Source organism: Bufo gargarizans, chromosome 3 (assembly GCF_014858855.1).
Source record: "Bufo gargarizans isolate SCDJY-AF-19 chromosome 3, ASM1485885v1, whole genome shotgun sequence".
Taxonomy (NCBI): domain Eukaryota; kingdom Metazoa; phylum Chordata; class Amphibia; order Anura; family Bufonidae; genus Bufo; species Bufo gargarizans.
In genome coordinates, this window is record NC_058082.1 from 285,100,480 (window position 1) to 285,128,101 (window position 27,622).

Sequence of the window (27,622 nt, forward strand, 5' to 3'; positions counted from 1 at the left end):
AAAAAATCACATCTCCTGCCGGCCAGCGAGCGATCGCCGCTGGCAGGCTGGAGATCCACTCGCTTACCTTCCGTTCCTGTGAGCGCGCGCGCGTTCACAGGAAATCTCGGCCCTCGCGAGATGACGCGTATATGCGTCACTCTGCGCAGGGCTGCCGCCTCCGGACCACACATCTGCGTTAGGCGGTCCGGAGGTAGTTAATGCAGTTGGGATTTTAGAATTGTCTATATTCATTTTATTTTTGCGCTATTTCATGACTGAAAACTATAGTGTATAGATATGCAGGAAAAGTGGACCTTTCACACAATGATGAATGAACTATAAGTGTCCCTCTTTGACCTTTTTAAAAATTGGCAGGTATGGGCTAAATTTTTTTTTTTTGTAAGATAAGCAAGAGACTAGGTTTTGTATTTCTAATCACTGCAGTCTAGTAACTTCCCCTTTACTGCTGAAAAGGGGGAAAATGCGATGTTTGCCGGGGATAAACGGAGAAATGGCAGCAGTCACCCCACACTGAGGTCTATACGGTTCTCCCCATGGTCCGTACCCAGTGATGAGCCTGAGGGAGGCTGTCTGACGGGGCTGGAGCTGAGCACAGACGCCATGTTACTGTGAAAGCTCCCGCCCTCTTCCAAGATAGACAGACTGACTGACCAAGGGCTGCCTAGTATTTCACTACCGGGAGCCGCCTCAAGTACTCAGCCACTACTGGCGGGAAATTCTAACACAGCCCTGGCCACTGCCCTGAAGAAGCCCGGTCTCTGTCGGTAAGTATATGGGCGCAAGCAGGCTGTCATATCCACATAGGACAGTGCATATCTGTGCCTCTCACGTTACCCTTGAACTGTACCTGGGTGGTGGGCCTGTGCCCGAGCTTGTGGTGGAGAAGGGGTTTGGCAGAGGCGCCCGAAGTGTAGCCACTGCTTGGCATGGTGCTCTGTTTACCCCTTTAAAGTGAAACGGCCCCTAACATCTTGGACCGTTTTCTAACTGCTGTCAGGCTGCAAACTGCGCTGGAATTGCAGGAAGGGAATCTATCATCCATTCTGCCAGTGCACTGTGTTTCCCTCAAGCAGCGTTTAAGCCATTCTTTGCGTCTCCATTTCTGACACTTTGAAATATTGATAACGCCCTGCCTGGCACTTTGGGGGAGATTTATCCCCCCCCCCTTCCAGAAAAGTGTGATTAAAGGGCTCAAAGTGTGTGTCTGTGACTTTATAAATGTGACCGTTTTGGTCCGCATTTTTTGCGGCTCGGATGCTGACCTCATCACTTCGATGAAGCCACAAAAGGTCTGGACAGCATTTTGCGGACAAGAAAAGGCATTTCTATTATGAGCGTTCCACAAATCGCAGAAAGCACACGGGCGGCATCCGTGTTTTGCAGATCACAAAACGCAGCACGGTCATTTGCATAAGGCCTTACACTAGATGATATTACAGCAGATTGTTGGGAAGGAAGCGTTCCTTCCCGACAATCTGCTGATCACTGGTGGAGGAGAATGCTGCATGTAAATCTCCTCCATCGTATGGGGAGGAGTGATTAACCCCTTTAGTATTCTATATGATGTATTAGGAAGCTAGAAAAAAATCTAAATAAATTAAAATTTACTGAAAACCAGCTAATGAAATTCAAACATTGTTTTGAATTGTTTATTTATATAAAAAATAAACAAAATAAAATTCGCCTGGACAAAAATGATGGAACCCTTAGGCCTCTTTCACACGGGCGAGTTTTCCGCGTGGGTGAAATGCGTGAGGTGAACGCATTGCACCCGCACTGAATCCAGACCCATTCATTTCTATGGGGCTGTGCACATGAGGGGTGATTTTCATGCATCACTTGTGCGTTGTGTGAAAATCGCAGCATGCTCTATATTGTACGTTTCTCACGCAACGCAGGCCCCATAGAAGTGAATGGGGCTGCGTGAAAACCGCAAGCAAGTGCGGATGTGGTGCAATTTTCACGCACGGTTGCTAGGAGACGATCAGGATGGAGACCCGATTATTATTATTTTCCCTTATAACATGGTTATAAGGGAAAATAATAGCACTCTTAATACAGAATGCATAGTATAATGGGGCTGGATGGGTTTAAAAAAAATAATTTCACTCACCTTAATCCACTTGTTTGTGCAGCCCGACTTCTCTTCTGTCTTCATCTTTGCTGTGCACAGGAAATTAACCTGTCACATGATCCATCACCAAGGTAAAAGATCATGTGATGAACGCAGTGACATCATCAAAGGTCCTATTCCTCAAAGAAGAAGACAGAAGAGAAGCCGGGCTGCGCAAACAAGTGGATTAAGACGAGTTAAATTTTTTTTTTTTCAACCCCTCCAGCCCTATTGTACTAAGCATTCTGTATTAAGAATGCTATTATTTTCCCTTATAACCATGTTATAAGGGAAAATAATACAACCTGAATGGGTCCACATCTGTGATGCAGGAAGCACACGGCTGGGAACCGCTGTTTGCGGGCCGCAATATGGCCGGGCAATAGCCGTGAGGCCTAAGTCTCGGGTTCATGCTCACAACCAGTGATGGCCAGTTTGCATTGTTCACCCGTGAACACATGCAGGCTGCCATCTTTTCTCACAAGTCCGGCGAGGCACAGGTAAGCCCTTACCTGTGTCTGTGCGCGAGCCGGTCTGAAATCAAATGCGGTCTCTTTATAACTTCGGCAGATCCACCGCCAGCTTTGAGCCTTAATAAATGTGCCCCTATGCATATTATGGCCATGTTTGTCTCTAATCACAGCCTATTATATTTTGTTTCTTTCACTTACTGTGTTTCTTTTGATTTAGATCCTTTTATGGTTCTGTTTTTCTTCTGAAGTGTAAGCCTCACCTCAGCTGACATCTCAGGAACTGGAAATTCTACACCAAAGCATATTAATTTTACTCTTCTAGTATTATGTCTATTCCTTTGCACGAGACCTTAAAGGTGAGCCTCCACAGTTATTGCTATGAATGCACCTACCCTATGAATTGCTATATCACATTTTGTCCTGGCGGTCACCTGGTTTTCACCGTTTTAACCCCCTGTTCAGTGATCTGATTTTCACTGCAGAGGAGCCAACAGGCCACTACTTGGAATATTCCCAGTGTAGTTGACAGCTGAACCATAGAGGTCAGAGACAGCGCCAATTAATCAGGTAATACTTGTAGTCAAGAAGCTGGCCAATGTTGCAAAGGCGTGATTCATGCGTATCCGTGAAACAAGTCCAAGGACAGGGATGGCAACTGAGGGTTAATATGATAAACAGGCAATGGTCAGGAAAGGCAGCAGACTATTAGAGACAGTAAAAAGCCAAGGTTTGGTAGACAGGTAGTCAGACAGAAATAAGCACATCATTACTAGGAATAGCAAAATTAGAATAGCTACAGTTCAGGAACCTTCCTCGTGGCAAAGGCTCCTTAAATAGTCACAGGTGACCAGCCATAGGACAGAACAAATTGGGGCGCATGCGCACTGGCTTTTAAAGAGTCATAGGAGCAAGTGCTCATGCCCTTAAGACATGGAAAACACGGTAAAAGAGGAGAGAATATTTAAAAGAAGAAAAACTGCTACAAGAGGACATAGTTTTAAATTAGAGGGGCAAAGGTTTAAAAGTAATATCAGGAAGTATTACTTTACTGAGAGAGTAGTGGATGCATGGAATAGCCTTCCTGCAGAAGTGGTAGCTGCAAATACAGTGAAGGAGTTTAACCCCTTAGGGACAGGGCTAATTTTCACCTTAAGGACCATGCCATTTTTTGCAAATCTGACCAGTGTCACTTTATGTGGTGATAACTTTAAAACGCTTTGACTTATCCAGGCCATTCTGAGATTGTTTTTTCGTCACATATTATACTTCATGACACTGGTAAAATTGAGTCAAAAAAATTCTTTATTTATAAAAAAAAATACCAAATTTACCAAAAAGTTTGAAAAATGTGCTAATTTTTAAGTTTCAATTTCTCTACTTCTATAATACAGGGTGGGCCATTTATATGGATACACCTTAATAAAATGGGAATGGTTGGTGATATTAACTTCCCCTCACATTAGTATATGTTGGGGGGGGGGGGGAGAGAGACTTTTCAAGATGGGCGGTGACCATGGTGGCCATTTTGAATCCAACTTTTGTTTTTTCAATAGCAAGAGGGTCATGTGACACATCAAACTTATTGGGAATTACACAAGAAAATCAATGGTGTGCTTGGGTTTTAACGTAACTTTATTATTTCATTAGTTATTTACAAGTTTCTGACCACTTATAAAATGTGTTCAATGTACTGCCCATTGTGTTGGATTGTCAATGCAACCCTCTTCTCCCACTCTTCACACACTGATAGCAAAACCGCAGGAGAAATGCTAGCACAGGCTTCCAGTATCCGTAGTTTCAGGTGCTGCACATCTCGTATCTTCACAGCATAGACAATTGCCTTCAGATGACCCCAAAGATAAGTCTAAGGGGGGTCAGATCGGGAGACTTTGGGGGCCATTCAACTGGCCCACGACGACCAATCCACTTTCCAGGAAACTGTTCATCTAGGAATGCTTAAACCTGACACCCATAATGTGGTGGTGCACCATCTTGCTGGAAAAACTCAGGGAACGTGCCAGCTTCAGTGCAGAGGGAAAACGTGCCAGAGGGAAACACATCATCATGTAGAAATTTCGCATATCCAGTGGCCTTGAGGTTTCCATTGATGAAGAATGGCCCCACTATCTTTGTACCCCATATACCACACCAATATGGGTTAGTGTCAGACCAATAGCGGTGGTTTTGTTTGTTAACTTCACCATTCACATAAAAGTTTGCCTCATCACTGAACAAAATCTTCTGCGTAAACTGAGGGTCCTGTTCCAATTTTTGTTTTGCCGATTCTGCAAATTCAGTGCACCGATCTGGGTCATCCTCGTTGAGATGCTGGAGTTTGTAAGGGTGCCATTTGTGAGTAGCTAATATCCGCCGAAGGGATGTTCGACTAATGCCACTCTCCAGTGTCATGCGGTGAGTGCTACGCTGTGGGCTCTTGCTGAATGAAGCTAGGACAGCCACTGATGTTTCTTCATTAGTGACAGATTTCATGCGTCCACATTTTGGCAAATCCAACACTGAACCAGTTTCACGAAACTTAGCAAGCAGTTTGCTAACTGTAGCATGGGAGATGGGTGGTCTCGTAGGCTGTCTTGCATTGAAATCTGCTGCAATGACCCGGTTACTGCGTTCACCAGACATCAACACAATTTCTATCCGCTCCGCACGTGTTAACCTCGGCGACATGTCAATGGCTGTAAACAAAGAGAAACTTGTAAATAACTCATGAAAGAATGAAGATACGTTAAAACCAAGCACATCATTGTTTTTCTTGTGAAATTCCCAATAAGTTTGATGTGTCACATGACCCTCTTCCTATTGAAAAAACTAAAGTTGGATTCAAAATGGCCGCCATGGTCACCACCCATCTTGAAAAGTTTCCCACCTCACATATACTAATGTGCCACAAACAGGAAGTTAATATCACCAACAATTCCCATTTTATTAAAGGGCTTTTGTCATCCCACTAAACTCTTTATTTTTTGGCTTCTTATAATCCCTATAACGCGATATATGAATACATAGTGTTATTAGTCATTTTGGTTCAGTAGATAATGAATAAAACATACTTTTTTATAATATGTAAATTACCTGTCTACCAGCAAGTAGGGCGGCTACTTGCTGGTAGCAGTCCCATCCTCCTATCGTATAGACGCCCCCTCTGCATGTTGATTGACAGGGCCAGCGAACGAGATCGTCCTCTGGCTGGCCCTGTCTGCTATCAAGATCTCGCGCCTGCGCCGTAACAGTATTAAGTCGGCGCAGGCGCACTGAGAGGAGGACGCTCGCTCGCCCGCTCCATCCTCAGTGCGCCTGCGCCGATGACGTCACATCTACACCAGGCGCACTGAGGATGGAGCAGCCGAGCGAGCGTCCTCCTCTCAGTGCGCCTGCGCCGACTGAATACAGTTACGGCGCAGGCGCAAGATCTTCATAGCAGACAGGGCCTGCAGAGGACGATCGCGTTCGCTGGCCCTGTCAATCAACATGCAGAGGGGGCGTCTATATGATAGGAGGATGCGGGGCAGTATAACTAACCCACAAGTGACCCCATTTTGGAAAGAAGACACCCAAAGGTATTTCGTAATGGGCATAGTGAGTTCATGGAAGTTTTTAATTTTTGTCACAAGTTAGTGGAATATGAGACTTTGTATGAGGAAAAAATAAATAAAAAAATCATAATTTTCCGCTAACTTGTGACAAAAAATAAAAAATTTGAGGAACTCGCCATGCCCCTCACGGAATACCTTGGGGTGTCTTCTTTCCAAAATGGGGTTACTTGTGGGGTAGTTATACTGCCCTGGCATTTTAGGGGCCCTAATGCGTGAGAAGTATTTTGAAATCAAAATGTGTAAAAAATGCCCTGTGAAATCCTGCAAAAAAGTGGTATCTCTGTACTCAGAAGAAGTTGGGTAATGTGTTTTGGGGTGTCTTTTTACATATACCCATGCTGGGTGAGAGAAATATCGTGGCAAAAGACAACTTTTCCAATTATTATTTTTTTTAATACAAAGTTGGCATTTGACCAAGATATTTATCTCGCCCAGCATGGGTATATGTAAAATGACACCCCAAAACACATTGCCCAACTTCTACTGAGTACGGCGATACCACATGTGTGACACTTTTTTGCAGCCTAGATGCGCAAAGGGGCCCAAATTCCTTTTAGGAGGGCATTTTTAGACATTTGGATCCCAGACTTCTTCTCACACTTTAGGGCCCCTAAAATGCCAGGGCAGTATAAATACCCCACATGTGACCCCATTTTGGAAAGATGACACCCCAAGGTATTCAATGAGGGGCATGGCGAGTTCATAAGTTAGCGGAGATATATATATATATATATATATATATATATATATATATATATATATATATATATATATATATATATATATATATATATATATATATATATAGATATAGATGAAAACGGACAGCAACTCCAGATAGTACAAAAATGTATAATTTATTGGGCCACAGTGGCACAGAGGCGACGTTTCGGCTCAAAATCCAGAGCCTTTCTCAAGCATCACAATACAAAGGTGAGTGCACATATAAATAGGTGTACACAATTATAACATCACAATCTATTAGATTTCACAATTAGTATCAAAATTAACAAATACATCAACAAATAGTGTTAAAAAATATATTGACATACAGAGATGAATCTAGTAATACATGGTAGTAGATGTGATTCATAATAAATACATGGAAAAAATATAATTCATAGTGTAAACATAAGTGGCTCCAATATAAATCATCTATTTCACATCTTCTTTAATGAACTATAATTAAAAACAAGGAGGTGCCAGAAAGATATGGGTGACGTACCACAGAGTTCGCTTGTATCCACATCCTGATAATGGCCACACTTGGCGTCTAGCTGAATGAAGTGCGCAGGCGCCAGTATCCGTCCCTACAATATCGCGTCATGTTACGTCCTGCTACGGCGCGCCCGCATCACACCTTACGTCATCAACTGCATGTCACTAGCTCAACATCAGTGCGCATGCTCAAGGCGTTCTATGCCGCGCCATATTTGGTTCTGGACGGATTGCCCATAGTTCCTAAAACTATATTTGAGATGGCTAATGAGAGGTGAGGATAGGGAAACCATAACCCTCTGTCAGGGGATCATGGTAATCCCATGTAGGGCATGCTTTATGGTCCCGACCGGCACCCCAGTATCGGTCGTGCACCAAATGCCGCCTCTATCTCATCACTCATAACCACTCATAAGGGTTCTCCTTGGTGTTACATATTCTTAAAGGAAACGGGTATATATAATATGTCGGAACATAATCCGACACCAATACGCAATCCAATCCAGATCAGCCCAACATTGTGGATATCATCGGACGTAGGATATAGCACACTTCTATGTGGAAAAACGACACCCAAAACTTCATGGCTTTGGGTGTCGTTTTGGGTGTCGTTTTTCCACATAGAAGTGTGCTATATCCTACGTCCGATGATATCCACAATGTTGGGCTGATCTGGATTGGATTGCGTATTGGTGTCGGATTATGTTCCGACATATTATATATACCTGTTTCCTTTAAGAATATGTAACACCAAGGAGAACCCTTATGAGTGGTTATGAGTGATGAGATAGAGGCGGCATTTGGTGCACGACCGATACTGGGGTGCCGGTCGGGACCATAAAGCATGCCCTACATGGGATTACCATGATCCCCTGACAGAGGGTTATGGTTTCCCTATCCTCACCTCTCATTAGCCATCTCAAATATAGTTTTAGGAACTATGGGCAATCCGTCCAGAACCAAATATGGCGCGGCATAGAACGCCTTGAGCATGCGCACTGATGTTGAGCTAGTGACATGCAGTTGATGACGTAAGGTGTGATGCGGGCGCGCCGTAGCAGGACGTAACATGACGCGATATTGTAGGGACGGATACTGGCGCCTGCGCACTTCATTCAGCTAGACGCCAAGTGTGGCCATTATCAGGATGTGGATACAAGCGAACTCTGTGGTACGTCACCCATATCTTTCTGGCACCTCCTTGTTTTTAATTATAGTTCATTAAAGAAGATGTGAAATAGATGATTTATATTGGAGCCACTTATGTTTACACTATGAATTATATTTTTTCCATGTATTTATTATGAATCACATCTACTACCATGTATTACTAGATTCATCTCTGTATGTCAATATATTTTTTAACACTATTTGTTGATGTATTTAATTTTGATACTAATTGTGAAATCTAATAGATTGTGATGTTATAATTGTGTACACCTATTTATATGTGCACTCACCTTTGTATTGTGATGCTTGAGAAAGGCTCTGGATTTTGAGCCGAAACGTCGCCTCTGTGCCACTGTGGCCCAATAAATTATACATTTTTGTACTATCTGGAGTTGCTGTCCGTTTTCGTCTAAATACAAGGGTAAGCAGTGAATTCCCTGGACCTAGCACCCTAATTTCCTTCCTTGGTACAGATTGGTGCTGCCACACATTTTTCTATATATATATATATATATATATATATATATATATATATATATATTATAAAATCCGGAAGAATGAGCGGCACTCCAATGGTAGAAAAAACAAGTGAACCTTTATTCACCCAGGTGCAACGTTTCGGCTCTGCTCTTGAGCCTTTTTCAAGCATGAATACAACTCCACATCACAGCAATATATACAGGTGAATCAATTAACAAGAGAGTCATGTGGTCACACTCCACCCTGTGGGTGTGACCAAAAGGTAACCATAACAGAAAGCAACACTGTGAATACATAATACTATCCTGTGACAACAGTGCAATTGTAAAAACATAAGAGACATGAATCATACATGTCATACATATATTCCAACTATGGTGGACTGTGAAAGTCTGGATCGAAAAAAGATCGATCAGTGTGCTGCAACCCATTCTATCATGCAGGAGGAAGAGCAAACTAGAGGGGGTGATCAGACTGACATACCTATCGCACAAAGAGAGTCGTGTCCTACCGCTTGATTCAGCTGTATTTCCTTTCCTTGACGCAGGTCAGGTCACGCACCTATCTGGGGGAGGGGGAGCGACCAACGTCATCACACCTCGCCGACGCTCGGTCATCACTCCAGATCTTTTCACTCAGCCTAGACACTGATTGCTGAGCGCATGCTCAGATGGAAAAACGCATATCAGGCGCCATCTTGCTCTCTGGCAAGACGCCCTATTACAGATCTGGTCAGTGTAAAGCATCCGACCTACATTAAATCGGACTGGGCCAATCCAGACAGGCAGTGAACTCCTTAAGAAACAGGATGTCCACAAGCCCACCCCAGGCGAAAAAATCCGACATATCCACGGAAACCGCGGAATGTATAGAAATATCGCCGAGGTCACTGGGTTGTCCTCTCATCCGTGAGGGATCTCCTCTTGTAGGTGCTCAGGTGCCACTGAGTCTGTGCAACTTATTGTGAAAATTGTGTCTTCTCGGCTGTTATACCATATTGAACCCATGTTTAGGTGCCAACCGGACCTGTCTGAATCAAGGTGTTTACATAATAATAACAAAAAAAGGAAAAAAAGAAAGATCATTATACGAGACAAAAAAACTATCCCTTGTGCGGTATGTTGCGTCCACTCCATCCAGGCTTGCCATTCCTCCTGAGATTTAGTGTATGTGTTCTCTGCAAAGAGAGAAGAGAAAAAATGAAATTATTAAAAATGCAAGAAAACAGAAAATTGAGTTGTATAACTCATATCGTGTATACAGGAGACACAGAGTTACATCCTGCCCGACAACAGAGGCAAACCACCCTCACATAATATCCCCGAAATTATATTCTACATTTAATCCATGGGGTTTTAAACTCCCCAACCTATGGATCCAATTCAATTTTCTGCGTTTGAGAAGCCTTGACCTATCACCACCTCGTCTAGGTTGGGGTATATGGTCTACTATCCAGCATTTGAGATCACGTTCCCCATGTTTAGCCTCTGTAAAATGTTTGGATACTGGTAAGGTCCATACGTTTCTTCCGTATGCTCAAACGATGGTTATTGAGGCGGGTCTTAAACTCGGTCGTTGTCTCTCCTACGTATAATAAATTGCATGGGCAAGACAGTATGTAGATAACATGACTGGACTCACAGGTTAAATGAAAAGAGATCCCATAGGATTCACCAGTACCAGGATGTATGAAATTCCTCCCTTTGCACATCTACTTACAATTAACACAGCTGAGGCAGGGAAAACAACCCAAGCCCAACTGTGTTAATGTAGTTTGTCTTGAAAGCCCTCTTGAGCCAATATCGGCTCTAACCAGTTGATCTCTTAAATTTCTGGATCGGCGGTAAGAAAGAAGAGGGAGGCTCTGGAATTCAGAAATTTCCTTAAAGCATGTGCCCAACAACCCCCAATGTTTGTTCAAAATCCTGTTTATTGAGGAGCTATACTCACTATATACTGAAATGAACGGAATTCTGTCAACCTTACGGGAAGTCTTCCGTTTAGTCAGTATTTCAGCCCTATCCAAATTGCGGACTCTATCCATATGTTCTTTGAGCAACCGTTTGGGATACCCCCTCTCCTGAAATCTGAGGGCCATAGAATCCAAGGTTGCATCCAATTTAGTGTTGTCTGACACAACCCGCTTAACCCTGAGGAACTGTGAGAAGGGCAAGGATTGGATCATTTTCCTTGGATGGGAGCTATTGAAACATAGGAAGGTGTCGGTCGGTTTCGTATATAGCTCGGTGTGCAGAAGACTTCCTTTAGGCTGAGTTCACACGAGCGTGACAGATTGGGGCCGGATGCGTTCAGGGTGCGTTCAGTTAAACTCGCACCATTTTGCAAGCAAGTTCAGTCAGTTTTGGCTGCAATTGCGTTTAGTTGTTCAGTTTTTTCCGCGCGGGTGCAATGCGTTTTGATGCGTTTTTCACGCGCGTGATAAAAAACTGAAGGTTTCCAAACAACATCTCCTAGCAACCATCAGTGAAAAACGCATTGCATCCGCACTTGCTTGCAGATGCAATGCGTTATTAACGCAGCCCCATTCACTTCTATGGAGCCTGGGCTGCGTGAAAAACGCAGAATATAGAACATGCTGCGATTTTAAAGCATTGCAGAACTGATGCATGAAAAAAAACACTCATGTGCACAGCCCCATTGAAATGAATGGGTCAGGATTCAGTGCAGGTGCAATGCGTTCACCTACTGCATTGCACCCGCGCGGAAATCTCGCCCGTGTGAACTCAGCCTTAACCACTACCTTTGTGTCCAAAAACTGAATCTCAGTGTTGGAATGGACGAGGGTAAATTGTAGATCCGGATCATGACTATTTAGAAAGTCATGAAAATCAATCAGATCTGCCTCAGTACCAGTCCATATGAGGAAGATGTCGTCGATGTATCTCCACCACCTCAGCACATGTCTGAAGTGGTGGGACAAATAGACGACATCTTCCTCATAACAACGCATAAAAATATTTGCATAGGTAGGGGCCACGTGTGACCCCATGGCCACACCCCGTTGTTGCAAATAAAAGGTGTCTTTGAATAAGAAGTAGTTATATTGGAGCACTATCTTGAGTAAATCAATTATAAATTCAGAAGCCTGTGGAGTGTAGGAGGACAACATTAAATTTTTTTTCAACTGATCGAATACCCTTTTCATGTACAATAGAGGTGTATAATGACGTAACGTCAAATGATGCGAGTATGACCGAGGGAGCCTGGGATAAATCTATGCCCTGGAGCTTGACCAAAAAATCTGACGTGTCTTGTATATAGGACAATCCACCAATTGAAAAGCCCTGCAGGATTTTGTCAAGAAAGACGGCTATGCCGCTGAAGATCGAATCTGTGCCCGAGACAATCGGGCGTCCCGGGGGATCGACGAGGGTCTTGTGTATCTTGGGCAGCACATATATCACCGGAGTGACTGGATGTGCTACCTCAAGAAATTCACACAGACCCTCGTCGATGATGCCAGCGGTCAGGGCCTCCCTCAGGCACCTGCGTATGATACCAATGATCATAAATTTGGGATCAGAATCAAGAGCCCTATAAACCTGTGGGTCCCCCAGTTGACGCATAATTTCATGTACATACTTAACAGTGTCCATTACTACGACCGCACCCCCCTTGTCAGCCGGTTTCAAAGTGAGGGTGGGGTCGGATCTAAGGGATTTTAAAGCCTCAACCTCAGTGGTAGTCAGATTAGGGTATCTGAAGTCCTGATCATCCGTAAAGGATGACCGGAGCTCAGAAATCCCACCTCGGACAGCACTGATGTAGGCCTCCACTGCAGGTTCATTGATGACAGGTGTAAAATTGCTCCTTTGGAATAAATTGAGAGAACCCAGTGTGAACTCGCGATTACATCCCTTTTGTGAAACCATATTCTTAGTTTAATCCGACGAAAAAAAGAAAACAAATCGGATTCCAACTTAAACCAATCTATGCGTGAATTAGGACAAAATGAGAATCCCTTTGATAGGACACTCACTTGGGTAGAGGTTAACTCTTTGGAAGATAAGTTTACAACAATCATTTTCTCCGCCCTGTGGTCATCTTGGTTGCCGCGAGCCGATTCTTGTTGTTCTGTAGTCTGCCTGGCCTTTCCGTGTCTGCGACCACCTCTCCTAATACGTCGCCGCGTCTTTCCGGCATCTGTGGACTTTTGTCTAAAAAAGACTGTTCTTCATTTGAAGGTGCCTGAATGGTTTTCCTCCTTCTTCTCACATCCCTTTGTTGGGTATTGGATTGTCTCTCATTCTGCCAATTATAGACGGTGCCGCTTTTGTAGTCATCTGTGTCCCTACACCATTTGGTTCTTTTGTTCTCTTCAGATTCTGACTGGAATTGTTTCAATAGAGTAGCTGTATCCTCTATATACTTGGTAAATTCTTCTGATGATAACAATGACTGTAAATTGGCCTCAATCTCGCCTATTTCACACTGTAAAACTGAGAGTTCATGTTGGAGATACTCAATATTGAGCAAAATAAAGTCCAGGGAATATCGATTAGATAAGGCTTCACATTTTTTACAAAAAATAGGATTGTTGTAAAAAAGGTTCGGTCTGATGCTGGATCGCATCCCTCTGGGGATCCTCTGTGTCCTGTGATATTCTCCTAGTGTCGTCATATGTAAACGAAGGGATACCATGCGTTTGGAGATGGCCTCAAACTTGCGTTTTAGTTCTTTAGTAGAAGGGGTGTTGAGGAAGGTGGCATCTCCTCCTATGTCACGCAGGATGCGCTCCGCGTCCTTCAGTTGTGTATACACAACCACTTGGTGATGCAGGTTCGAAGGTAGACCTAATGAAATAAAGATGAGGAAAATGAAAAAATGTATGGACACCATGCTCAGCCAATAAGCCACAAATAGTTCAAGAAAAAATGGCGGCACTGGTGTTTTCAATATGGTTGCAAAAGGTAGGGTGCACGTCCCTGGGGGAATAGGCTTCTTACCCCAATTAGTAAATCCGGAAGAATGAGCGGCACTCCAATGGTAGAAAAAACAAGTGAACCTTTATTCACCCAGGTGCAACGTTTCGGCTCTGCTCTTGAGCCTTTTTCAAGCCTGAATACAACTCCACATCACAGCAATATATACAGGTGAATCAATTAACAAGTGAGTCATGTGGTCACACTCCACCCTGTGGGTGTGACCAAAAGGTAACCATAACAGAAAGCAACACTGTGAATACATAATACTATCCTGTGACAACAGTGCAATTGTAAAAACATAAGAGACATGAATCATACATGTCATACATATATTCCAACTATGGTGGACTGTGAAAGTGTGTGTGTGTGTGTGTGTATATATATATATATATATATATATATATATATTTATTATTTTTTATTTTTTTTTCTCTTCTCACAAAGTCTCCCTGTCCGCTAACTTGGGACAAAAATTTCAATCTTTCATGGACTCAATATGCCCCTCAGCGAATACCTTGGGGTGTCTTCTTTCCAAAATGGGGTCATTTGTGGGGTGTTTGTACTGCCCTGGCATTTGAGGGTCTCCGCAATCATTACATGTATGGCCAGCATTAGGAGTTTCTGCTATTCTCCTTAGGGCGAATGCACATGGCCGTGAGCGGCCTGTGGAACCGCGGCCTGGATTCCTGCTGAGAGCAGGAGCGCACGGCGTCATGGGTTGCTATGACGCCGTGCGCTCCCTGCTGCAGCCGCAGTACAGTAATACACTGGTATGATCTATACCAGGGCCGTGTGCATTCGGCCTTATATTGAGCATACGGGTAATGAGAGGTGTTTGTTTTATTTTTTTATTTTTTTTTCGTTCAGCCTCCGGGCTGAAAGAAAAAAATGAACGGCACAGATTTCTTCATTCGCATCGATCAATGTGGATGAAAAAATCTCTGCCCAAAAAAAAAAAAGAGGGGAAAGGTGTCTGCCAGGACATAGGAGCTCCGCCCAACATCCAAACCCACTTAGCTCGTATGCCCTGGCAAACCCGATTTCTCCATTCACATCAATCAATGTGGATGAATAAATCATTGCCGGGATTTTTTTTTTTTTAATATACAAAGTGTTTGCCAAAGCATATGAACACCGCCGCCCCCTCAGCTCATATGCCTCGCCAAATGTATCTTTTACTGCAGAGGAGAAATCTCGTCTTGCAGCGCCGCATACACCAACTTTTGTGTAATCTGACAGCAGCGCAATGCTTCTGTCAGAATGCACATCAGTGCCGCAGCTAGTCAATCGGTTGGTCCACCTAGAAGGTTAAATAAATAAATGAAACCAGGCCGCAACGCAATAAATTTTATTAACTTTATAATAACATTTGAACGCAACATATAAACTTTATTTAACTTTTTGAACAGAACGTTAACTTTTTTGCTTACCGGTGATTTTTTTTTTTTTTCTTTTTTTTTTTTTTACCTTTTTATAGGACAAACCTCTTCTTCCCCATGGGACAATGTGCAAAGTGCAAATCGCCCAAAGATGTGGCGAAGTACATTATGCACTTTGTCCCAGGTAAAAGGAGAGGTTTGCATCAGCTGTGAGTAAATGGGCCCTAATAGCCCTGTGTGCCTGTCCTGTGAGATGCAATCCCTATGCTAAGTGTACCTGTGTGTGGTACTTCCGGAAACACTCCCCTAAGCATAGGGCAGGGTGGTCAGGGCAGTCAGGACAGAAATAGCGGGTGTCACGCCTTATTCCACTCCTGCTACAGACACAACATATTTTTCGGGGTGAGGCTTGGGTTGAGGTACCAGCAACGACATTGGGGAAATGTCGCTCGTGTAGACGGCTCACTACACTGGTGGTTGGGGCCACGGAACCTCCTGGATACAGGAGGTTCTCGATGATCTCTTCCTGAAATTTGAGGAAGGATCTTGTTCTCCCAGCCTTACTGTAGAGAACAAAACTATTATATACAGCCAATTGAATTAAATATACAGACACCTTCTTATACCAGCGTCTGGTCCTGCAGGAAAGTAAATAAGGAGCCAACATCTGGTTATTGAAGTCCACCCCTCCCATGAGCGAATTATAGTCGTGGACACAGAGGGGCTTTTCAATGACACTGGTTGCTCGTTCAATTTGGATTGTCGTGTCTGCGTGAATGGAGGAGAGCATGTAAACGTCACGCTTGTCTCTCCATTTCACCGCGAGCAGTTCTTGGTTACACAAGGCAGCCCTCTCCCCCCCTTGCAAGACGGGTGGTAACGAGCCGTTGGAGGAAGCCCCGGCGACTAGGTACAAATGCCTGAAGAGGGGCACACTTGTGTAGAAATTGTCCACATAAAGATGGTACCCCTTGCCAAATAAGGGTGACGCCAAGTCCCAGACTGTCTTCCCACTGCTCCCCAGGAAGTCAGGGCAACCGACCGGCTCCAGAGTCTGAGCTTTACCCTCATAGATCTGAAATTTGTAGGTATAGCCTGTGGTCCTTTCACAAAGCTTATACAATTTGACCCCATACCGGGTGCGCTTGCTTGGGATGTATTGTTTGAAGCCAAGGCGCCCGGTAAAATGTAGAAGGGACTCGTCTACGCAGATGTTTTGCTCAGGGGTATACAAATCTGCAAATTTGTTGTTGAAGTGGTCTTTGAGGGGCCGAACTTTGTGGAGCCGGTCAAAAGCTGGGTGGCCTCTGGGACGGGAGGTGGTGTTGTCGCTAAAGTGCAGGAAACGCAGGATGGTCTCAAATCGTGTCCTGGACATGGCAGCAGAGAACATGGACATGTGATTTCATGCATTTTTGTTAGGCCCATGTTGAGGAGAAGGCCCAGAAAAGTTGTAATTTTGGAAACTTGGATGGGTTTCCACCAGAAAGACTGGGCATAAAAGCTTCCCGGGTTGGCGGCTATAAATTGAGTGGCATATCGATTTTGTTTCTGCCACAACTAAGTCCAACAGCGCCACAGTCAAGAACAGCTCAAAAAACCCCAGTGCCGAACCGATCTGAGCTGTCTCAACCCGAATTCCAGACTGGGCGGTGAAAGGGGGAACTACTGGTGCCGCTGAAGATGGGGGGGCTGCCAATCAGGGTTTGCCAACACCTCAGGGACTCTAGGGGCTCTACGGGCCTGTCTGTGCAGTGTCTGCGACGGAGGAACTTCTGCACGTGCCACCATACCAGCTTCAACTGCCCTTCTGGTGCTCGCCACTTCACCATGTTGTACGGCAGTGCTGGTACTAGGTCCAGGATGTGCTGCGCTGCTGATGTATGCCTCACCACGTAATCCGACAGCGCCAGCCCCACTCTGCTGCCCTTGAAGCGGATCCTGCGCAACCTGTGGTCTAGCAACACGGGGCCGGGTACACCTGGTGGTATCAGGGACCTCAACCTCCTCGTCTGAACTTTGGGTCAGACTGCCACTGCTTTCTACAGGTTCATATTCTGACCCGCTGGATTCGTCAGATGAGGGTTCCCATTCCTCCTCCGACTGGGTCAGAAGCCTGTAGGCCTCTTCAGAAGAATACCCCTTATTTGCCATTTGGACTACTAAATTTAGGGGGTATTCCCTGAGACTACCCAAGAAAAAAAGCAAGCTTGTCTTTCAAATGGGAGGCTAGCGAAGTACCGGAGGCCACTGCGATTGATAAAAAATATCAAAACTGATTTTTTTTTTATCGCCGCAGCACTTGTAAAGTGATTGTGCAGTGCTAAAAAAATAATAATTTTTTAGTCACTGCGGCGGGGCGGGCGTGGGTGGAGGGCGAGCTAAGGTGACACTAATACTAATATAGATCTGACTGTGATCAGTTCTGATCACTTACAGATACTATAACAGTACAAATGCTCATTAGTGATACGCTAACCAGCGAATCAGTGACTGTGGTGGGGTGGGGGCGCTAAACGATCGCTAACTACCTAACCAAGGGGCCTAAACTATCCTAAAACTATCAGTCAATACCAGTGGAAAAAAAAAAAGGTGACAGTTTACACTGATCACTTTTTTCCCTTTCACTAGGTGATTTACAGGGGCGATCAAGGAGTTAATTGGAGTGATGGGGGGTGATCTGGGGCTAAGTGTAGTGTTTGGTGTGTACTCACTGTGATGTCTGCTCCTCTTCTGTAAAACCAACCGACGAAAAGGACCAGCAGAGGAGCAGAGAAGCCATTTAACACATTATATTTATAAATATAATGTGTTAGATGGCTTCTGTAATTCCTCCGCGTCCCGGAGGAATTACAGGGCTGCCGTAAAGACGCATCCCTGCGTGCCGCGGTCCTGAGGAGGTTAAGGTGTATCCATATAAATGGCCCACCCTGTACATAGTAATACCTACAAAAATAGTTATTACTTTACATTCCCCATATGTCTACTTCATGTTTGGATCATTTTGGAAATTACATTTAATTTTTTGGGGATGTTACAAGGCTTAGAAGCAAGTTTAGAAGCAAACCTTGAAATTTTCAAAAACCCACTTTTTAAGGACCAGTTCAGGTCTGAAGTCGCTTTGTGAGGCTTACATAATAGAAACCACCCAAAAATTGACCCCATTCTAGAAACGACACCTCTCAAGGTACTCAAAACTGATTTTAAAAACGTTGTTAACCCTTTAGGTGTTCCACAAGAATTAATGGAAAATAGAGATACAATTTCAGAATTTCACTTTTTTGGCAGATTTTCTATTTTAATAATTTTTTTTCCAGTTACAAAGCAAGGGTTAACAGCCAAACAAAACTCAATATTTATGGCCCTGATTCAGTAGTTTACAGAAACCCCCCATATGTGGTCGTAAACTGCTGTACAGGCACACGGCATGGCACAGAAGTAAAGGAATGCCATATGGTTTTTGGAAGGCAGATTTTGCTGGACAGTTTTTTTGACACCATGTCCCATTTGAAGCCCCCCTGATGCACCACTAGAGTAGAAACGCCAAAAAAGTTACCCCATTTTAGAAACTACGGGATAGGGTGGCAGTTTTGTTGGTACTAGTTTAGGGTACATATGATTTTTGGTTGCTCTATATTACACTTTTTGTGAGGCAAGGTAACAAGAAATGGCTGTTTTGGCACCGTTTTTATTTTTTGTTATTTACAACGTTCATCTGGCAGGTTAGATCATGTGGTATTTTTATAGAGCAGGTTGTCACGTGACGTGGCGATACCTAAATATGTATACTATTATTTTATATTTATGTAAGGTTTACACAATGATTTCATTTTTTAAACAAAAAAAAAATCATGTTTTCGTGTCTCCATAGTCTGAGAGCCATAGTTTTTTCAGTTTTTGGGCGATTATCTTGGGTAGGGTATGATTATTGCGAGGTGAGATGACGGTTTGATTGGCACTATTTTCGGGTGCGTATGACTTTTTGATTGCTTGCTATTACACTTTTTGTGATGTAAGGTGACAAAAAATGGCTTTTTTTTACAGTTTTTTTTTTTGTTGTACTGTATTCACCTGAAGGGTTAGGTCATGTGATATTTTTATAGAGCAGGTTATTATGGACGCGGCGATACCTAATATGTATACTTTTTTAAATTTACTTAAGTTTTACACAATAACCTTTTTAAAAACAAAATAAATGACGTTTTAGTGTCTCCATAGTCTGAGCCATATTTTATTTTTTTTTATTATTTTTTTTTTGAGCGATTGTCTTAGGTAGAGGCTCATTTTTTGTGGGATGAGGTGACTGTTAGGTACTATTTTGGTGGGCATATGCCTTTTTGATCGCTTGCTGTTGTTTTAGTGATGTAAGGTGAGAAAAAATGGTTTATTTAGCACAGTTTTTATTTTTTACAGTGTTCATCTGAGGGGTTAGGTCATGTAATATGTTTATAGAGCCGGTCGATATGGACGCGGTGATACCTAATATGTCTACTATTTTTTTAATTTTTTTATTGAAACTTTTAATTTTGGGGGGAGGGGAAATTTTTTTTTTTTTTTTTTTTGGTCCCCACTTTAGGACTTACACGTCTGGGGGTCTATTCTCCTTTACAATGCATTCCAATACTTCTGTATTGGAATACATTGGCTGTATGAGTAATACAGTGTGTATTACTCATACAGCTTCCTGCCTGTGAGTTCCAGGGGGCTGGAGCTCACAGGCTCGTCACCGGAAGGCAGCGCCGGTGCCTAAGGAAGGCATCACGCTGCCTTCCATGCCATCGGATCCCCATTACAGCCGCAGAGGTACCTGATGGCACCGCCCGCTGCAGCAACCGCAGGTCTGAATTGACCTCCTGCACATTGTCCCATGGTGCCTTCTCAATGTTTTGGGCAGGCACCTTGCTCCGATCACCGCCCGCCGCGCGGCGGTGATTGGAACTACACATGACGTACCGGTACGTCATGTGTCCTTAAGTACCAGGACATCATGACATACCGGTATGTCATATGTCCCCAAGAGGTTAAGCATGCATTGGATAGGCATAAGGCCATCCTTCATATAAGATAGGGCCAGGGGCTATCTATAGTATTCAGTATATTGGGCAGACTAGATGTGCCAAATGGTTCTTATCTGCCGACAAATTCTATGAAAAAGGCTCGGCAGAAGCATGTCGTGGCCCACAGGAGGAGCACACGGAACGCTGGAACCCAGAACAACGCTGCCAGCAGCAAGAGAAGGAGAAGCGGGTCTCGACCTGCAGAAAAACGAGGCCTGGTGAACACTGTGGCACCCATTCAAGCCTGAAGGAGCAGTGGTGGGCATGGGTCACAAGCATAACAATAATGCGCAGTGCTATAACAAGCATTGCTCAGACTTTTCTGTATCTCTCATCAACATCTGCAATTGTTGCTATCTTGCCATTGCTGTCTATTGGAAGAGAGACTTATAATAATGTTGGTTTTGAGTATTTATTTCGCTGCAACCAAGCAGGTTGTAATTCCATTGCTTCTATGTAAATAATTGCCTTCATATAGTGAGCAGAAATCTGTGATTTTTCAGAAGTAGCTTGTCATGAAGTGGGTGTGGACCCACTGCCAACATATTCCTGAGCACTTTACAATCGAAGAGTAGATATACTAACAAAATTAGACCCTACATAGTAGCAAACAAATAAATAAAATGAGGAGTAAGGGCTCTGCTCATATGAGCTTACAATATATGAGGAAGTCGGGGAGGCACAAAAGATAAGAAGTGCTTAAAGGATTACATGTTTCCTGACGCCTCCACAATGGCACTATGTGGAGGATTACCCCATCTTCTTTAGGGACAGGAAACAGCTTTCGAGCCTAGCCAATAAAGGGCCCCTTCCCTCTTACCTTGTCAGTTGTTTCTTGTCCCTCAGAAGGTCGGGATCTCGAGCACCAGCATTATTTCCGCGCAGCCTTTAGGTTTGTTGTCCCGGCGCTGCCGGAGGGCCGTCGCAGGGGAGAGGATCGCGGGACCCGGTGGTTGGTCCATCCCTCCTTCCCTTGGTGAAACGCCAGCTGTGCTGGTCACCTCGGGCTGTTCTCCGCGTTCCTGGGAACCGGCGTCTCTGTGCGGCTTGAGGGGGCGTTCCTGGACCTCGGAACGCCCCCATATTCCTCCCATAGCTGCTGCGCTTGCCTCTGTGACACGGATGTTCGCGTCATCAGAAGGGGCCGGCATGACGCATGGGAGGGGGCGGAGCTTCAATACATAAGACGGAAGTGCGGGCTGTCAGCGTTCTGCCGAGACATACTGGTCCTGCAGCTCCTAAAGCGCTTCACGGGCGATCCGACGATGCAAGCTGAAGGTGACTCCCCCAAAAAGCCCACAGATTCCTCCAGGCCTTCTAGCCCGGTAAGCCTCCTCCCTACTCCATGTATGAGGGGTGTTCGCTTGTCAAAGCACATATATGTACTTGCACCTGGTTTTCTTCTGATGGTGGTTCCTAAAAAAAAAAAAAAAAAAAAAAAAAAAGAGATAAATAAATCCTTTCTTGCTGTTTGTGTCTCCTAGGGGAGAGAACCTTCTAAAAAGGAACTATCCATCAGAAGAAAATGTGCTATGTGCAAGAAAACGCTTTCTGGCTCTCATAAAAAATCTTTATGCCAAAAATGCAGCGACAAAGTGGTCTCAGAAGAAACCCCTTCCTTAGTGGAGACTCTGAGAAATATGATTAAAGAAGAAGTAGGATCAGCGGTAGAAGCAAAGCTATCTGCCATACAGCCCAGACCTTCTACTTCTAGCACCCCCATTATGGAGCAAGATTCTGATCTGGATGAAGGAGAAATTTCATCCGGTCCAGACTCTGATTTTTCGGAAGACACCTATGGTCGACCCCTGTGTTCTGTAGAATAGACGGAATCCTTGTTAAAAAATATCAGAGCTACTATTAATCTGGAAGAAGCGAAAGAGTCACTATCTGTACAAGATCAGATGTTTGCAGCTCTAGGAGACAAGAAAAAACGTGTTTTTCCTGTCCACGCTAATATTAACCCCTTAAGTACACAGGGCATACAGGTACGCCCTTGTGCCCTGGTACTTAAGGACACAGGGCGTACATGTACGCCCTGTGTATTTTCGATCACTGCCGTGCGGCTGGCAGTGATCGGAACCCGGTGCCTGCTCAAATCATTTAGCAGGCACCTAGGCTAAATGCGCGGGGGGGTCCCGTGACCCCCCCCCATGTTGGCGATTGCGGCAAACCGCAGGTCAATTCAGACCTGCGGTTTGCTGCGATTTCTGCAGTTTCTGATCCCCGCGGTCCCTGACCGCGGGGATCAGAAACTTTAGGATTCCAAAAATGTTCCTGTATCCCTCCCCCCTGCACCCCTGAGTTATTTGAGCATAGGGGGAGGGTTGCGGGCGGTGCGGGAGGCGATCCCCCGCCCGCCTCCCATTGAATAATCGTTGGCGTCTAGTGGGTATACCAGGGTGCCAGCTAGGGGTGCACCGAAATTCCGGCGGACGAAAATGGGCCTAATCCATTTCGGCCGATATTGGTACATATCGGCAGAAAATATTGTTGGTTATATACGTTCGGGCGGCCGGCCGGCGGCGCCCCTCATGCTGTGCCTCCTAAACGCTTGCCGCTCTAAAGAATCTCCGGCTCAGTGCTGCGCAGCCTGCTGTGTCTGCTCTGTGCTACTGCTGCTGTTAGTGTAGCGTGGCCGAGCTCTGTTCGTTCCGTGGTACAGGAGCTTTTGTTTCCTGTACCCGGCTGGACTGACAGGAAGTGCTCACTTAGTGTGCACTTCCTTTCAGTCCGGCCGGGTACAAGAAACAAATGCTCCTGTACCGCGGACCGAACAGAGCTCGGCCACGCTACACAGGCTACACTAGAGGTGGCAAGGGAGGGGGAGGGGGGGTGTAAAATGAGAGTGACAAGGGGGTGTGTAAAATGAGTGACAGGGGGGGGGGGGAGTAGAATGAGAGTGACAAGGGAGGGTGGGTAGAATGAGAGTGACAAGGGAGGGGGGGGAAGAGAGTGACAAAGGAGGGGGGGGGGAGAGTGACAAGGGAGGGAGGGGGGGGGGGGAAGAGTGACAAGGGAGGGAGGGGGGGGGCAGAGTGACATTTTTTTTTAAAATAACCACTTTGGGTGGCATTGTGTGTATAATATCTATGTATCTATTTATCTTTATATTTAAATTCACTTTCCTTTTTTTTTTTTACTTAAAAAAAGTATTTGGGCAAAAAGGCAGTTTCGGTTTTCGGTCAAGGGCATCCTGAATTTTCGGTTTCGGACCAGAATTTTCATTTCGGTGCACCCCTAGTGCCAGCACATTGCTGGCACCCTGGTATAAACGGCTGACATCGGTGATGCGATGTCAGCCGTTTAACCCTTTCCATACAGCGGTCCGTACGGACCGCTGTATGGAAAAGGTTAACAGCGCAGGGAGCTCCCTCCCTCTCCCATCGGGGGGGGGGGGGGCTGCTGTGCCTTTGCAGCCCCCCGAATGGAGAGGGAGAGAGCTCCCAGGTAGCCCCCCGAAGCCCCGTCCTTACCTTTTCCCGTCTGTGCAGTTCTGGCCACTACTGAGCAGAAGGTTCCCATGGCAACAGGACGCCTTCTCAGGCGTCCTGCTGTCCATGGTTCTGAACAGATCTGTGCTGAAGGCATAGATCTGTTCAGACAAAGTGTAAGTAAAATACAGTACAGTACAATATATATTGTACTGTACTGTATTATACAGACATCAGACCCACTGGATCTTCAAGAACCAAGTGGGTCTGGGTCAAAAAAAAAGTGAAAATAAAGTAAAAATCAAAAAACACATTTATCACTGATTAAAAATGAAAAAAAAAATGTAATTCCCTACACATGTTTGGTATCGCCGTGTCCGTAACGACCTGATCTATAAAACTGTCATGTTACTTTACCCGAACGGTGAACGCTAAAAAAAATTAAAAACTATGATGAAATTGAAATTTTGCCCACCTTACTTCCAAAAAAAGGTAATAAAAGTGATCAAAAAAGTCGCATGTACGCCAAAATTGTAACAATCAAACCGTTATCTCATCCCGCAAAAATCATACCCTACCCAAGATAATCGCCCAAAAACTGAAAAAACTATGGCTCTTATGGGTGTCGGAAGGAGGTGATTGTGCAGAAGTACTGTCCCAAGTGGTGTCCGTGGCGTGGTGGGTCTGCAGGATACAGTGTATTTCTCAGGTGAGAGGGTCACTCGGTGGCACATGGTAACTATTGCAATGTTTGATCACATGCAGGATTACCTACTATTATGGAAGAGGAAAGGAGGTCTGAAGGCGCAGACATTGAGATCCTGCCGCCGGTATTGTGAGTTCTGATGTTTGGTCCTTAAAGGGTTAAGGCTGTTTCCTTAGATATGGGTATGTTTCTTTTTCTTAGACTGTGCCTAAGAAAGTGGTGGCCAAGAAAAAGAACAAGGAATGCCCTATCTGCAAATGCTCGCTGACATCTTCATACACTAAGAAGCTCTGTCAGCAGTGCATTAAGAAAACGGTGGCGGAAGAGACTCCGAGTCTTCTGAAAGATTTGAAATCTCTTATGTCCGAAGTTAGTGTCCCTGAAAGCCGGTAGGAAGAGAAGAGCGGTGAGGCAGGAGTCTGATGTGGAGTCAGAAGATAGTGAGTCTCATTCCGTGGATGAGGACTCTGATGGTTCCTCCTCTTCAGAGGATGATGCAAGAGAAAGGAAGGTCCTATTTCCAGCGGAAGATACGGACAAATTACTAAGTTATTAGATCTACCCTGGAGTTAGAGGACACCAGGGAGGATAGATCAGTGGAAGATGCCGTATTTGAGGGACTTGGGGAAAGAAAGCGTAGATGTTTTCCTTTTCATAGATCTATTTTAGCGGTAAGCAGTTAATTTCAAAAACCTTTAAAGGGAAGTACCCCTTTGAGGAAGAGGCTTCTACATCCTGGGATAAGGCCCCAAGACTTGATGTAGCCATTTCAAAAATTTCTAAAAGATCATCCTTGCCTTTTGAGGATATGGGGTTTTTAAGGGACCCTTTAGAGGATAGATTCTTCTCTTAAAAATTCTTGGGAGTCTTCTGTGGCTGCATTCAGGCCTAGTATAGCTGCCACAGTAGTTGCGAGGTCTATGTCACTATGGTTATATAGACTGGAAGGGCAGATCAGGGACAAATGTCCTAGAGAGCAGTTGTTAGCATCCATACCCACTTTCCAAAAGGCTGCAGACTTTATTGCGGATGCCTCGGTGGATGCGGTGAGACTGGAGGCCAGAGCTGCATCCCTTTCCAAGTCTGCACGCCGAGCTTTGTGGCTTAAAAATTGGAAAGGAGGGGATATGCCGTCCAAACTGAGGCTATGTAGCATTCCCTGTGACGGACAATTTCTTTTCGGGTCTGAACTAGACTCTTTGCTTGAAAAGGGTGCAGATAGAAAGAAAAAATTTCCCCAGGAGTCCTTTACTCAGTTCAAGCAGTATAAACGGCCCTTTCGGAACCCGTCAAGATTTCAGAGTAAAAAGCAGACGGGAGATAAAGAGCAAGGAGCAAGGCTTAGATCTGGGAATACGTTTTTTTTGTTTTAGATCAGCCTCAGCCCGTACAGAAAAACAGGGAAAGCAATGACGCCATGATCCCAGTAGGAGGAAGATTAAAATTCTTCCTTCCTGCTTGGGAGAAGATGGCAGGAAAATGGCTGGTAGGACTTCTGCAGGGGGGTCTAAAATTGGAATTCTTGAGATATCCAGAGAAAGATTTGTGATCTCAAGATCTTCTCTCGCAATTCTGCAAGAAATAAAAAAATTAACAAACAAAAAGGTGTTAATTCCTGTCCCAGAGTTAGAACTAGGGAAAGGTTTCTATTCTACCCTGTTCCTAGTGAAGAAACCAGATGGGTCATACCGGACGATAATAAATCTCAGATACCTGAACAAATTCCTGAGGGCCAGAAAATTCAAAATGGAAACTATCAGGTCAGCAATCTATTATCTACAGGTTGCCATATGGCGATACTGGATTTAAAGGATGCCTACCATCATATCCCGATACATCCGGACCACTAGAGATTCCTCCTGGTGGCTGTAAGAACCGATTCCGGTGTTCTTCAGTTCCAGGCACTTTCCTTGAGCCTGGTATTGGATTCCAGACAGGAGAGAACTTTCCTGACAGCGGAGAAAGTTGCTGGGGTTCAGGAGGTAGTTCAGAGGGTTCAGTCAGGAGAGGCCCTATGTCCCTTTTGGGAGTTCTGACATCCTGTATGCCAGCAGTCCAGTGGGCTCAACGACACTCTCGACAACTACAGGGAGAGATCCTGGCTGCCACGAAACGAGCAGGGACGTCCCTGGAGTCTATCAAAAAATTATCAGATTTAACGCTTGCATCTCTGAACTGGTGGAAGGAAGCAGAGAATTTGACTCGGGGAGTTCCCTGGTCCTTTCCGGAACCAGTAGTAGTAACCACAGACGCCAGCCCCTGGGGATGGGGGGCTCATGTGGAGGACCAGATTTTTCAGGGAGAATGGTCCGAGGGTCTGTGACCTTTTTTCTTTCAATCGGAAAGAGCTACGAGCGGTCTTACTGGCCTTGAGAGCAGCTCTACCAATGATCCAGAACAGACATGTTAGAGTAATGTTTGACAATCGGGCGGTCGTCTCCTATCTCAATCATCGGGGAGGAACCAGGTCAGATTCCTTACGGAGAGAGACGGAATGGATTTTTCGAGGAGATAGAAGGGAGAGTGCTACATCTCAGCGATGCACATAAAAGGGGACGAGAATTCTCAAGCAGATTTCTTGAGTCGCCACAAGTTACGTCAGGGGGAATGGTCTCTGAATCCAGAGGTTTTCTCCCAGATAGTGGATTTATGGCGTCTTCCGTCAGTGGACATGTTCGCCACAAGGGAAAACAGGAAGGTAGAGAAGTTCTTTTCCCTCAGTCCAGAGGAGTACCCATCTGGAGTAGATGCCTTCCTCCAGAGATGGGACTTCCCTCTAGGTTATGCCTTTCCCCATCTACAGTTGATTCCGCTAGTGATAAGGAAGATCGGGTGAGAGGAAGCAATAGTGATCCTAATATCGCCCTTCTGGCCGAAGAGGGCATTGTTTTCCCTTTTGAGAGCCATGTCAGTTTCGGACCCATGGATCCTGTCGGGGATTCCAAACCTGTTGTCGCAGGGTCCAGTGTTCCACCCGGAAGTAGAGTCTCTACACCTTTCGGCGTGGAATTTGAAAGGTCATTTTTAGCCAG

At 44.8% G+C, this 27,622-nt stretch overlaps 1 protein-coding gene across 1 annotated transcript in view; it reads left to right on the forward strand.

The window, feature by feature from the left end:
• Positions 1–689: 689 nt before the first annotated feature.
• LOC122931541 (schlafen family member 12-like) overlaps positions 690–27,622 on the forward strand; it is a 122,513-nt gene continuing 95,580 nt past the window's right edge. Inside the window, exons 1-2 of the mRNA XM_044285609.1 lie at positions 690–767; positions 2,807–2,945. Of these exons, the coding sequence (XP_044141544.1) occupies positions 2,916–2,945 (30 nt within the window). The 5' untranslated portion in view covers positions 690–767; positions 2,807–2,915. The remainder of the gene's footprint in view (positions 768–2,806; positions 2,946–27,622) is intronic.